This window comes from Amphiprion ocellaris, chromosome 4, assembly GCF_022539595.1.
Source record: "Amphiprion ocellaris isolate individual 3 ecotype Okinawa chromosome 4, ASM2253959v1, whole genome shotgun sequence".
NCBI lineage: Eukaryota > Metazoa > Chordata > Actinopteri > Pomacentridae > Amphiprion > Amphiprion ocellaris.
In genome coordinates this window covers 5,267,779-5,282,417 of record NC_072769.1, presented here as the reverse complement: position 1 = coordinate 5,282,417, position 14,639 = coordinate 5,267,779, and the positions used below count along the sequence as shown (strand labels likewise).

The window sequence follows — 14,639 nt, the reverse complement described above, 5'->3', positions numbered from 1 at the left end:
ATTAATTTATTAATATTTGTAAATAATTATTATTTTATTTATTGTTATTGTTATTTTTTTAATTATTATTTTATTACTGTCCTGTTTTTGCTTCATGTTTGTCATTCAATCTTAAATTTCCAGTCATTCCTTTAACCCTGATTTTTCTCTCATGGAATCATTAAAACACATTTTAGTTCATGTCTTGTGGAATATCAAAGTTCTTAAAATGCATCTCCACATGTTGACTGCTGTAAATAAAAGATGTTTGTGCTTTTAATGCTTCTCTTCAAGGTTCTTGAAGACGTTTCAGAATGAACTCCATCAGTCAGTCCAGCTGCTTTCTGCTGAAGCTCTGAGGATCTACAGACTTCTAGACATTTTCCTGTATTTTATTTGAGAGATGTAATGATCCTCCACCGCTGCTGGTGATTCCTGATGGACCACAACAAGTCAGGCTGATGTCTCAGATGGTTCCCCTGGTGTTTCTGGAACGTTCTCCATGCTTCAGTTGATTTCATCAACCTGCTGACTGACAGTATTTAGTTTTCAGAGCTGGTTTGGCTGGATTAAGAACAGTCTGTTAAACATTATGAAGAATTCAATAAAACACGTCAGAATGACCTCATATCTTTTGTCACTTCACCCAATGAATGTAGCAGAACCAGATCCTAGGTGTTGCCAGTGAGGACACAGAACACAGGCTGGAGCTTTTAGGGACTAATATTAAGCTATGTGGAACCACGCTGATTTAAATGTCTTCTGCTTAGTTCTGCTGTGTAGAAAACATTAAAAACAGATGAAAGTGAGAGTCAGAACTACAGTGGCTTCATGTCAGAGTCCTGCTTCAACAAACGTTCATTACTCAGTTATGAATACAGATTAATGTGGAAACGAGGGCAGAGACGGCAGTCAGAGCAGGTTTATACTGTTTATTTACAGCTCAACATCAGGATCCCAACACAAACCACAGAGCGTCCAGCAGGTGGCAGCAGAGGACAGGGGGATGTTTCAGACCATAGAGGGGAGTATGATGGGGTGTCGTTTCCTCATCAGTGTCTGGAGGTCAGAAGACGTTTTCACTTTGTTTCCTGGAATTAAACTTCAGGATCTCCACCAGCAGAGGTCAGCGGACTCTGGTTCAGACTCCTGATCAGTTCAGTTAGCTAAGTTTAGAATTACTGTCTGGGTTAAAAACAGAACATTGCTACGTTCTGTACATGTTCCAAAGCTTCACTTGGTCCAACTCGTTTTAGATCTTTAACTCGACCACCAGACACTGCAGTAAGTCTCCGATGGATGAGCCGATGTACGAGACATCAAGCAGGAGGTCACCTTAGGGTGGTTTTAGGGGGGTATAGGAGATGGGATGGGGTATGAGGGCAGAGAGTGCAGAGGATTATGGGTAATAGCATGTATATGATGAGGTATCAACTATGGAAGAGTATTCAATGGTATCACAGAATTGGAGGGGTAAATGGGGCATCAGAGGGCATCAAAGGTTACAAGAAAGGTATGGGAGTGTGATATATTACAGAGCTATAAGACCAGAGGAGGGGTATTATGGGGTATCACAGGCAACAGAAAGAATGAGGGGTATCTGGGAGAGTAACAGCAGGAGAATAGGAGGGCATCACATAGTTAGCGGGCAGAACAGAGCTAGCAATATATATATCAGGAATCTGAAGACACTGGAGGTATTATGGTAATCACAGAGGGTATTAAAGGGGTACGATGGGTACTAGAGAGGTATGATGGGTACTAGAGGGGTATGATGGGTACTAGAGGGGTACGATGTATTAGAGGGGTATGATGGGTACTAGAGGGGCATGATGGGTACTAGAGAGGTATGATGGGTACTACAGAGGTATGATGGATACTAGAGGGGCATGATTGGTACTAGAGGGGTTGATGGGTACTAGAGGGGCATGATGGGTACTAGAGGGGTTGATGGGTACTAGAGGGGTATGATGTATGAGAGGGTATGATGGTATTAGAGGGGTATGATGGGTACTAGAGGGGTATGATGGGTACTAGAGGGGCATGATGGGTACTAGAGGGGTATGATGTATTAGAGGGGTTTGATGGGGACTAGAGGGGTATGATGGGTACCAGAGGGGTATGATGGATACTAGAGAAGTATGATGGTAATAGAGGGGTATGATGGATACTAGAGGGGTGTGATGGGTACTAGAGGGTTAAGATGGGTACTAGAGGGGCATGATGGGTACTAGGGGGGTATGATGTATTAGAAGGGCACAATGGGTACTAGAGGGGTATGATGGTATTAGAGGGGTATGATGGGGACTAGAGGGGTATGATGGGTACTAGAAGGGTATGATGTATTAGAGGGATTGATGGTACTAGAGGGGCATGATGGTATTAGAGGGGTATGATGGGGACTAGAGGGGTATGATGGGTACTAGAAGGGTTGATGTATTAGAGGGATATGATCGGTAGTAGAGGGGCATGATGGGTACTAGAGGGGTATTATGTATTAGAGGGTTATGATGGGTACTAGAGGGGCATGATGGGTACTAGAGGGGTATGATGGGTACTAGAGGGGCATGATGGGTACTAGAGGGGTATGATGGGTACTAGAGGGGCATTATGGGTACTAGAGGGGCATGATGGGTATTTTTAAAGAGTGTGGTGGGGTTTTAGAGGGGAAAATGTTGTAACAAATGATCTTAAATGCCCCACAGGGGTTTCTGGAGGAATTAGGGAATTTTAGGGAGAACTTGGCAGGAAGCGAATGGACTGGTAGGGATCAGAAAGTATATTGGGGTATCAGAGGGTATCAAAGGTTAAGTGAGTGCTATGCTGTGTGGCAGAGGCTATTGGAGGGTTTGAGTGAGTGACAAAACCAGTATGATGGGTTTGGTGGGGTATCACGCATTACAGAAGGCATCAGAGGGTATTAAAGGAAATGGAGGTATCAAAACAGGGCATCTGAGAAAATATGGGGTATCAGAGAATATGAAAGGCAATAAGGGTATTAACAGATCATACTGGGGTATCAGGAGGAGGGGCTTCAGAAGGCATCTGGGGATCTGATGAGGAGTACTGGATAGATGCTGATCATTTATACCTGATTAGACATCAACGTTATTTCAGACATACCCTGTTTTTAGCAAAGAAACAGTCACTGCACTCAGCCTGCGCAGTCAGAGGGTAAAAAGATCAGTATCAGGGGTATCAGGGGGCATTAGAAAGACACTGATTGAATGTTGACTCCTTCATTTCATAAGTAACAAAGCACCAAGCAGCAGGTATGACAGAATGCTTCAGTACCTGGGTCACCTGTCTACACCTGAGCAGGTGGAGGACATGGTGGTTCTCCTCCAGACAGGAGAACACAGGGTTCTGATGTTAGACAGACGCCTGCTGAGTCGGCTGTTTGAAGAGTAAAGGGACTCGTTTGGTTCCATTGTAAAGGTACCACGTGTTCTCCTCATTCATCATGATTAAACAGTTCAGTCTGTGGCTCAGCTCGCAGCCGATGTCTGAAAGTATGAAACTAACATAACACTGCTTCAGATAAAAACACTTCTATGTACACGTCTGTCTGAGAGGAGGAACGCTGATTCAACCCTGTAATAAGAGGTCTGCTTCAGTCCTGATCAGTTCGCCTTATTCACACAGGGCTGATGTTTGGGGTCTACTGTTCTCCCACTGACTCTCTGTGATGTTTACTTGGACAGAACTTCAGGTTTTCTAACAGGAATGTCCTGATTCAGTTTACTGGCCCTCAGTCTGATTCAAGTCATTTAATATTCAGTCTGATTCCTCGGATCAGACGTTTGTTTAAAAGCTGAGAAACAGACTTTATCCTGCTGCTATCAAACATCTCTGATGGACCCAGAAACCAACATCAGACTCAAACAACCAGCAGGGCTGATCAGCAGCGCCCCCTATGTGTGGATGTTTGTTCATGTTGTCAATCGTGTTAATGCGTGATTGTTGTGTATATGTTGTATGTTGTGTGTATGCTGCGTGTATGTTGTGTGTATATTGTGTGTATGTTGTGTGACTGTTGTATTTTGTGTGTATGTTGGGTGTATGTTGTATATGTTATGTGTATCTTGGGTGTATGTTGCGTGTATGTTGCGTGTTCATTGACGCAGGTTAACATGTGACTAAATATCAACAATCTACTGCTGAGAATAAAAACACAGCGTGTGTCCTGATTGGACGAGCTCTCTGAAGACGGACAGTGATTTGTCCCTCAGCAGGTCAGCTGACCTTGTTTACATTGGAGGGGCTTTCTGATTGGATGCTGCCTCAGGTGTTGCTCAGTAAAGGTCAGTTCCTGCTTTCTGCATCTACAAAGGTTGACGTGATGGATGTCCACCCAAATCCTCAGAAAGTCTGTGTGAATGTTGTTCCTCACTGATAGATCTCCATCACCTTCATGTTTCTCACTGATAGATCTCCATAAACTTCATGTTCCTCACTAGAGCTGTAGTTAGAGGAGCTTTGATCTTCCATCTTTCCATCCACAGAGTCTGGAGAACAATCCCAAACACAGGGATGCAGTCCGATCCGGACCATCTGCTGAATCAGAGATGTTCTGTGGTCCACACGAGACCATCTCTGCTGGAGTTAGAACGTTGGCTCCGTGAAGATGCAGGAAGCGTGAGCCTGAAGGGATGGAGCCACCAACAGCTGCAGAAACAGGTCCAGATCTTCACAACCTGATCCAAAACCACAGGAGGACCGGGACAAACTGGGCAGGACCTGGACCAGCTGGGGAGGACCTGGACCAGCTGTAGAGGACCTGGACCTGCTGTGGGGGACTTGGACCATCTGTGGGGGGCCTGGACCAGCTGTGGAGGACCTGGACCAGCTGTGGAGGACCTGGACCTGCTGTGGAGGACTTGGACCATCTGTGGAGGACCTGGACGAGCTGTGGAGGACCTGGACCAGCTGTGGAGGACCTGGACCAGCTGTAGAGGACCTGGATCAGCTGTAGAGGACCTGGACCAGCTGTAGAGGACCTGGATCAGCTGTAGAGGACCTGGAGAACAGTAGATTTTGTGTGGCTCATGACTGATGGTGGTTTTTAAAGTTTTGGATGGGGTGCTGGTCCTGGTGTCAGGTGTGTAAATATTCTGTCCAGTCTAGGAGATGTCACTGATCAACCAATGAAGTGGAGTGAAGGTGGTCACCTGGAATCACCTGGACTCACCTGGACTCCATACATCAGCTGGTCAGTGACCTGACGGTTTGAGAATGATCAGCTGATCCGATGGGAGAACTTCCTGACTGATAATCAATGAACCCCATCAGTGATGTCAACCATGGCCATGCCCACCTGAGCAGGTGAGCATGAACCAGGTTAACAGGGGTCCAGATGGAGATACTGTGGAGACCTGGACTGGGTTTCTTCACGTCCACATCAGAACCAGGCAGCAGGAGGCGCTGTTGTTCAAACAGGTAGCAGCTCCAGCTGGAGTCTGTCTAGAACCTTAGAGAACCTGCAGCAGGTCCAGGTGTCCTCCAGGTGAGTCCGGCCTCCTGAGCAGCTCAGACGGAGGACTCGCGGGCGGTTTTGGACCGCAGTGCTCCGGCCCGGCTCAGGAAGGGGAAGGTGGTTCCAAGGCAACCGGACGCCACCGTCAGACCCAGACTGGCCCAGGCGCAGCAGATGGACCAACCGTAACCGTGGTCCACGTCTGCTGGAAGGCCGTAGATGAAAGGAGGGTTCCTGGACAGGTCGTAGCTCACACTAGCTGCATAGGTGCACAGAGAGATGGTGCAGAAGATCCCTGACCACGGGGAACAGAGAACACACCAGAGAACATGTCAGAGAACACCCTGGAGAACAGAGAACAGGTTCTAAATGAGGTTCTATAATAATCACTGGAACATCAGAGGAACATTGAACAGGTTCTTCAGAAAGAACAAAGTGATGTTCTACCTGCATGTTCCTTCCACACAGAGAACCTGATGTTCTCCTGATATTCATGGATGACATCAAAGCAGAAAACATCCATGTTCCTGCAGTGAACATCACACATGTTGAAAAGGACACGTTCTGATTGGACCGAATGGATCCAGGATTACATCTGACTGCCTCCAGCAGGGGGAGCCAGAGGCCTGCAGGTAGACCAGGTGTGTTCTTACCTGCCATGAGGAACAGCAGCCCGGACACATGTTGAGTCAGACTCTCCTCCCAGAAGAACCCAACCGACGCCACGATGCTGCCGCACAGCAGGACGGCGGCTGCCATGCCAAGGAACCCGGCTGTGATCCGCCGCAGGTCTGCACACGGAACATACACACGTGTGTTACTTCCGTGTTTAGGAGAACATGTAAATATATGTTATTTGGATGTTGAACAGACGTTATACACACAATAAATACATGTTTTATATGCTATTTAAATGTGACATGTATGTTACATACGTGTTATATACATGTTTTATACATGTTGTATACACATTACATAAATGTTATTTAGATGTTATATACAAGTTCTGTTAGCTTTTTTATATATTACATACATGTGATAAACTGGTTAAATATGTTATATTTGCATTAGGTACATGTTATTTATATGATACACAGATTTTACTTCTACATTTTGACACATTAATATGATAAACAAACATTAAATAAAGGTTTTATATGTGTGTGTGCTACATGCAGAATATTTATATGTTATATACATGTTACAAGCAGGTTATTTATAAGTTAAATACACATTAAACACAGGTAAATTCTATGGTACATACATGTTACACACATTATGCACATACAAATATCCATGTTATAAACACGAGATATACACACATAAACCACACAGATAAAATGTTATAAACACATGTTACATATACACAGATAAACATGCTATAAACACACTACATAATGCAGATAAAAATGTTATAAACATGCTACATACATACAGATACACATGTTGTAAACATGCTACATACATGCAGATAAACATGTTATAAACACACTACATACATGCAGATAAACATGTTATAAACAACCTACATACATGCAGATAAACATGTTATAAACATGCTACATACATACAGATAATGTTATAAACATGCTACATACATGCAGATAAACTGAACATGCAACTCACAGTAATGAAAGTGTTTAATGATGAAACAGAGTGTTGCCGTGGTAACCGCCTCCCCCTCATCCCCCCCACCCCCACCTCACTGTTGCTCTGTGCTGTTACATAAAACTGTAATGGCAGGTTTCCATGGCAACTAGCGACATGCGACTTCATGTCAAACCAGAAGAGGCAAAAAGGAAGAACGATCTCTAATCAATAATCTGGAGTCACTACAGTGTGATGTGAACAGCCAATAGGAGGACGAGGCACTGAGTGATGTAAGACCCTAACCCTAACCCTGTTGCACGGTGATTGGTCGAGGCCGTTTAGAGTCTCTGTTCTCGCTGCAGGTGACCTTCACACCTGAGTCTCATGGAAACATGGGGATAGAAAAACATCTTCAGGATGAGGAGATGGTAGGAGCTCCAGGAGAAACCAGCTAGAGGTTCTCCTGGAGCTCCAACCCTCTCCAGGACCTGATGACTGAGAACCTCCACAGAACTATGAGGAGACATTAGTCCAGGTTTAACATCTGAGGAGACATGGTGATTCCTGGATTTTATGTTTTTCAAACGAAATAATTGAATTTGCGTCATTCTGCCAGAAGACATCTCTGAGTTCTCTCCTTCCTCTTGTCGTTCTGGTTCCACGGTAGATTTTCCTGACAGATCTGAGATGAATCATGAAGTGTCAGTTTCTCAGGAGATCAGAGGGGAGGAGCTCCTGTTAGCAGGTCAGGAATCTGAATCCATCTCCATGGAAACACTCGAAGTGTTGAGTCCCGTCTAGAGGCTTTTTATCTTCAACGAGATGAAGACAATGTTTCACACAAATAACACAACTAACAACTAATGCAACTAACAACTAAGACAACTAGCAGAACTAACACAACTAGCAGAACTAACACAATTAACACAACTAACAACTAATACAATTAGCACAACTAACAACTAACACAACTAACACAACTAACAACTAACAAATAACACAACTAAAAGAACTAACAAGTAACACAACTAACACAACTAATACAACTAACACAACTAACAACTAACACAACTGACACAACTAGCAGAACTAACACAACTGACATAAATAACACAACCCACAACTAAAACAACTAACAACTAACACAACTAACACAACTAACAACTAACACAACTAACGCAACTAACAAAACTAACACAACTAACACAACTAACAACACAACTAACACAACTAACAACTAACACAACTAACGACTAGTACAACTAACACAACTAGCAGAACTAACAAACTAATACAAATAACACAACTAACAACTAACAGTGAACACAACTAACACAACTAACGATTAACACAATTAACACAACTAACAACTAACACAACTAGCAGAGCTAACACAACTAACAGTGAACACAACTAACACAACTAACAATTAACACAATTAACACAGCTAACAACTAACACAACTAACAAACTAACAACTAACACAACTAACACAACTAGCAGAACTAACACAACTAACATAAATAACACAACCCACAACTAACACAACTAACAACTAACACAACTAACAACTAACATAACTAACACAACTAACAACTAACACAACTAACATCTTACACAACTAACACAACTAACACAACTAACAGCGAACACAACTAACACAACTAACACAACTAGCAAAACTAACACAAATAACAACTAACACAACCAACACAACTAACAACTAACACAACTAACAACTAAGACAACTAGCAGAACTAACACAACTAACACAACTAGCAGAATTACCACAACTAACACAACTAACAGTGAACACAACTAACAACTAACACAATTAACACAACTAACAACTAACACAACTAACACAACTAACAGCTAACACAACTAACACAACTAACACAACTAACAACTGGCAGAACTAACACAACTAACACAACTAACAGTGGACATGGTTCAGAGACTCTAACCTACAGACAGGTGTGTGCCTGTTGTGTCTGTTTTGTGTGTCTTTTTTTAAAAAAAAGTTATTTTGTGGCCTTTTGTTGACTTTATAGACTAACAGGTTAGTGGAGGCAGACTGGAAAGAAGGGAGAAGAAAGACCTGGAATCAAACCAGGAATCAAACCAGGAATCAAGCCAGGAATCAAACCCAGGAATCAAACCAGGAATCAAATCAGGAATCAAACCCGGGAATCTAACCAGGAATCAAACCCGGGAATCAAACCCAGAACACTGGAAAAGTCAGAGACTACATAGAGTCCTGTTCATGGAGTACCACTGCTGTCTGTTGTGTGTCTGTGGTCTGTTGTGTGTCTGTTGTGTGTCTGTTGTGTGTCTGTGGTCTGCTGTGTGTCTGTTGTGTCCCTGTTGTGTCTTTGTTGTGTGTCTGTTGTGTGTCTGTTTTGTGTCTGTCGTGTCTGTTGTGTGTCTGCTGTGTGTCTGTTGTGTGTCTGTTGTGTTCCTGTTGTGTGTATGTTGTGTCTGTCATGTGTCCCTGTTGTGGGTCTGTTTTGTGTCTGTCATGTGTCTGTTGTGAGTCTGTGGTCTGTTGTGTGCCTGTTGTGTGTCTGTTGTGTCTCTGTGGTCTGTTGTGTGTCTGTTGTGTGTCTGTTGTGTCCTTGTTGTGTCTCCATTGTGTGTCTGTTGTCTGTTGTGTTGTGTGTCTGTTTTTTGTCTGTTGTGTGTCTGTGAGCTGTTGTGTGTCTGTTCTGTATCTCTTGTCTGTTGTGTGTCTCTTTTGTGTATATGTTGTATGTTTGTTGTGTGTCTTTTGTCTGTTGTGTGTCTCTGTTGTGTCTGTTGTGTCCCTGTTGTGTCTCTGATGTGTGTCTGTTGTCTATTTTGTGTCTGTTGTGTGTCTGTTGTGTACTTACGCAGTAGGTGCCACTCGTCCTGCTGGATGGTTCTGGTCAGGTTCAGAGGGATGTTCCGCAGTCTGATTGGCTGAGAGAAGTGATATTTGACAGCCGTGCAGCGATCTGCGATACCTGCGGAGTCACACAGGTGAGACACCTTTAATGACATCACTGATGACATCACCACACCTGCAGTCAGAGGATCAGGTTCCATCCACGGTTCTCCTCGGACTGGACAGGAGAAAAAGAACCTCCACACTGAACCAACCAACAGATCCACCAGAAGAACATCATGGAGACATCAGGACTACCAGGACCAGAACTACCAGGACCAGGACTACCAGGACCAGAACTACCAGGACCAGGATTACCAGGACCAGGACTACCCAGGACCAGGACTACCAGGACCAGGACTACCAGGACCAGGACTACCCAGGACCAGGACTACCAGGACCAGGATTAACCAGCTGATCATGTAGGTTGTTTGTTTGTCAACAAACTGCTGCTGAACCGATTATGAAGGTTGTTTGTTTGTTGGGAAATAAACAGGAAGTAGCTGCTGATCCTCCCCTCAGGGATCGATTGGTTTAATTGGATCTGAGCTCAGCTTCAGTCTAATGCAGTGTAATGATCTGAAACATGATGTTAGCTGATGTGATTTTAGCGTCGTAATCTGATGTGTGGTCTGAGTGTTGTCGGGTTCTGCTGCTCTCCAAAGCTCTGACTTTCACCTTTAACCGGCAGCCGGCCAGAACCTGGCAAGACGGAACCTGCTGAGTAAGAACCTGCTGAGACAGAACCTGCTGACATAGAACCTGCTGAGACAGAACCTGCTGAGATTGAACCTGCCGACATAGTCTGAACCTGCCAGTCTAAAACAAATCTAAAACCAGTCTGAAACCAGTCTAAGACCAGTGTTAAACCAGTCTAAAACAAATGTGAAACCAGTCTGAAACCAGTCTGAAAACCAGTGTGAAACCAGTCTGAAATCAGTCTGAAAACCAGTGTGAAACCAGTCTAAAACCAGTCTGAAACCACTTTAAAAACCAATCTGAAACCAGTCTGAAACCAGTGTGAAACCAGTCTGAAGCCAGTCTGAAACCAGCCTGAAATCAGTCTGAAAACCAGTGTGAAATCAGTCTGAAACCGGTCTGAAACCACTTTAAAAACCAATCTGAAACCAGTCTGAAACCAGTCTAAAACCAGTCTGAAATCAGTCTAAAACCAGTCTAAAAAACAGTCTGAAACAGTCTAAAACCAGTGTGAAACCAGTGTGAAAGCAGTGTGAAACCAGTCTAAAACAAATGTGAAACCAGTCTGAAACTAGTCTGAAACCAGTCTGAAACCAATTTAAAAACCAATCTGAAACCAGTCTGAAACCAGTGTGAGAGCAGTGTGAAACCAGTCTAAAAACCAATGTGAAACCAGTCTGAAACCAGTCTAAAACAAGTATGAAACCAGTGTTAAACCAGTCTGAAACCAGTGTGAAACCAGTCTAAAACAAGTATGAAACCAGTGTTAAACCAGTCTAAAAACCAATGTGAAACCAGTCTGAAACCAGTCTAAAACAAGTATGAAACCAGTGTTAAACCAGTCTGAAACCAATGTGAAACCAGTCTGAAACCAGTGTGAAAGCAGTGTGAAACCAGTCTAAAAACCAGTCTAAAACCAATGTGAAACCAGTCTGAAACCACTTTAAAAACCAATCTGAAACCAGTGTGAGAGCAGTGTGAAACCAGTCTAAAAACCAATGTGAAACCAATCTGAAACCAGTCTAAAACAAGTATGAAACCTGTGTTAAACCAGTCTGAAGCCAGTGTGAAACCAGTGTGAAACCAGTCTAAAACAAGTATGAAACCAGTCTGAAACCAGTCTGAAGCCAGTCTGAAACCAGCCTGAAACCAGTCTAAAAAAGTCTGAAACAGTCTGAAACCAGTGTGAAAGCAGTGTGAAACCAGTCTAAAAACCAGTCTAAAACAAATGTGAAACCAGTCTGAAACTAGTCTGAAACCAGTCTGAAACCACTTTAAAAATCAATCTGAAACCAGTCTGAAGCCAGTGTGAGAGCAGTGTGAAACCAGTCTAAAAACCAATGTGAAACCAGTCTGAAACCAGTCTAAAACAAGTATGAAACCAGTGTTAAACCAGTCTGAAACAAGTGTGAAACCAGTGTGAAACCAGTCTAAAACAAGTATGAAACCAGTGTTAAACCAGTCTGAAGCCAGTCTGAAACCAGCCTGAAACCAGTCTAAAAAACAGTCTGAAACAGTCTAAAACCAGTGTGAAAGCAGTGTGAAACCAGTGTGAAAGCAGTGTGAAACCAGTCTAAAAACCAGTTTAAAACAAATGTGAAACCAGTCTGAAACTAGTCTGAAACCAGTCTGAAACCACTTTAAAAACCAATCTGAAACCAGTCTAAAGCCAGTATGAGAGCAGTGTGAAACCAGTCTAAAAACCAATATGAAACCAGTCTGAAACCAGTCTAAAACAAGTATGAAACCAGTGTTAAACCAGTCCGAAACCAGTGTGAAACCAGTGTGAAACCAGTCTAAAACAAGTATGAAACCAGTGTTAAACCAGTCTGAAGCCAGTCTGAAACCAGCCAGAAACCAGTCTAAAACAAGTATGAAACCAGTGTTAAACCAGTGTGAAACCAGTCTAAAAACCAAAGTGAAACCGGTTTGAAACCAGTCTAAAAACCAATCTGAAACCAGTCTAGAACCAGTCTGAAACCAGTCTGAAATCCAATGTAAAACCAATGTGAAACCAGTCTAAAATCAGTCTGAAACCAGTCTAAAACCAGTCTGAAACCAGTCTAAAATCAGTCTACAACTAGTCTGAAACCAGTCTAAAACCAGTCTGAAACCAGTCTAAAATCAGTCTACAACCAGTCTGAAACCAGTCTAAAAACCAGTCAGTTTACTGGTCAGACTGGTCTGGCTATATTATATTATATTATATTATATTATATTAATGTATGGAATGTACCTGTAAATAAACTCTATATGAACTGACCACGGTCCATTAATACATGAGTACTGCTGCAAATTACTGTGTATTTATATATATTTAATAAATTGTGTACTACTGTATATGCATATTATATTAGTGTGTACTACTGTGTGTGTACTACTGTGTATTTATACCCTACCCCGGTCTAGGTCTGGGTCCATTAATACTGTATATTTATATATATTATACGTAATAAACTGTGTACTACTGTATATGTATATTATACTACTGTGTACTACTGTGCGTGTACTACTGTGTACTACTGTGTATTTACCTACCCCGGTCTATGAGCTTGTCGATGTCTGGATCCAGGCCCTTGAAGTAGCACTTTCTCCAAAGGCCGGAGTGCGTGGAGAACAGCGGCCTGCCGCACTCCGTCTCCAAGATGCCCATCCCCAGGATGGCCCTCCAGTTCTCCAGCAGCTCCTCCTCTCTGCTGCCCACATGAACGGGCTTCATGAGCGCCACGTCCCGCTGCCGGGCGCCGCCGCTGCCGGTGTCCACCAGCGGCAGGTGGTAGATGGGCATCTCCCGGTTCTTCTGGTCGTTGGAGTCGGATCCGTGGCGGTCGCAGTTGTCCTTGTGGCGGCGGGTGTCGGTCTGGTACCAGTGGTCGGTGGAGATGGCGGTGACCAGCAGCAGCAGCGACAGCACGCTGAGCGCCAGGCTCACCGCGGACACCGTCACCGTGGCCGGCCGGGCTCTCTCCATGGCCGGCGCATGGACAGAGCCGCTCCCGGTGCCGCTGCCGGAGCACGTCCTCCCTCCGCCGCCGCCGCCGCTCGCTCTTTTCCCGCCGCTGGTTCCGTTACTGGGCATCTTCTGCTGCCATCCTCGCGCCCGTCAGCCGTTCCCGGTTTGCCCTCCAGAGCGCGTTGTCATGCCGACTGACGGTACGTCAGAGCTGCGTCAAGGTGGAGGCAGGTACCGGTACCGGAGGGCGGGAGGAGGGCTGCCTTCACAATAAACACGGAGGGAGAGCGGAGTAAACAACAGCAACAACAATAATAATTAATATTATTCTGACAGTAATCACAACAGTAGTAATAATAATTAACATTATTACTACAGTAAAAAGAGTAACCATATTATTGTTATTATTTCTTTTTTTTTGAAATTATTATTCTGACAGTAATAACAACAGCAATGATAATAATAACAGCTTTATTTGTAAGACACATTTCATGCTTTACATGAAAACATTAAAAACATTGGAAACATTCAGACCAGCATAAAAAGCACAATTAAAATGACAAATAAAACATAGAAAACAAACGGAAAATGAGAAATATATTAAAAAATAAAATTACAACTTGCATTTAAAACAAGTTAAAATTAGCTCTAATAGGAAAGCAGCGGAAAACAGAAAACCCTTGAGCTGTGATTTAAAGGAGTGACAGTTGGAGCAGACCTTTTCCAGATATGTGGAGCATAAAGAATAAACGCTGCTTCACCATGTTTAGTTCTAACTCTAGGACTGGAAGCGGACCAGGACCTGAAGACCTCAGAAGTCCACATGGTTCATGAAGTTACAGCAGATCAGCTAGAAACCATTCAGGGCTTTAAAAACCATCAGCATGACTTTAAAATCTGTTCTATGGAAGACAAGAAGCCAGGACAGATCTTAGAACTGGAGTGATGTGATCACATGACCACGTGATGAACACGTGAACAAACGATGAACACATGAACATGTGATGACCATGTGAACATGCATGCGTACATTG

The 14,639-nt window shown here is 43.5% G+C and overlaps 1 protein-coding gene across 2 annotated transcripts; it reads right to left on the bottom strand.

Annotated features, from left to right (window-relative positions):
• Nucleotides 1–897: 897 nt before the first annotated feature.
• Nucleotides 898–13,811, bottom strand: tmem178a (transmembrane protein 178a). 2 transcript variants are annotated; one of them, XM_055009666.1, is made up of 4 exons: nucleotides 13,191–13,811; nucleotides 9,919–10,032; nucleotides 6,109–6,246; nucleotides 898–5,714 (listed from the first exon to the last, which is right to left on the bottom strand). In XM_055009666.1, exons 1-4 carry the CDS (start codon nucleotides 13,729–13,731, stop codon nucleotides 5,509–5,511), a joined length of 999 nt encoding a protein of 332 aa, XP_054865641.1. In that variant the 5' UTR covers nucleotides 13,732–13,811; the 3' UTR covers nucleotides 898–5,508. The 2 variants fall into 2 exon arrangements, with proteins under 2 accessions (XP_054865641.1, XP_023119016.1); XM_023263248.3 differs by having other exon boundaries at nucleotides 898–5,750; nucleotides 13,191–13,808.
• Nucleotides 13,812–14,639: the final 828 nt, after the last annotated feature.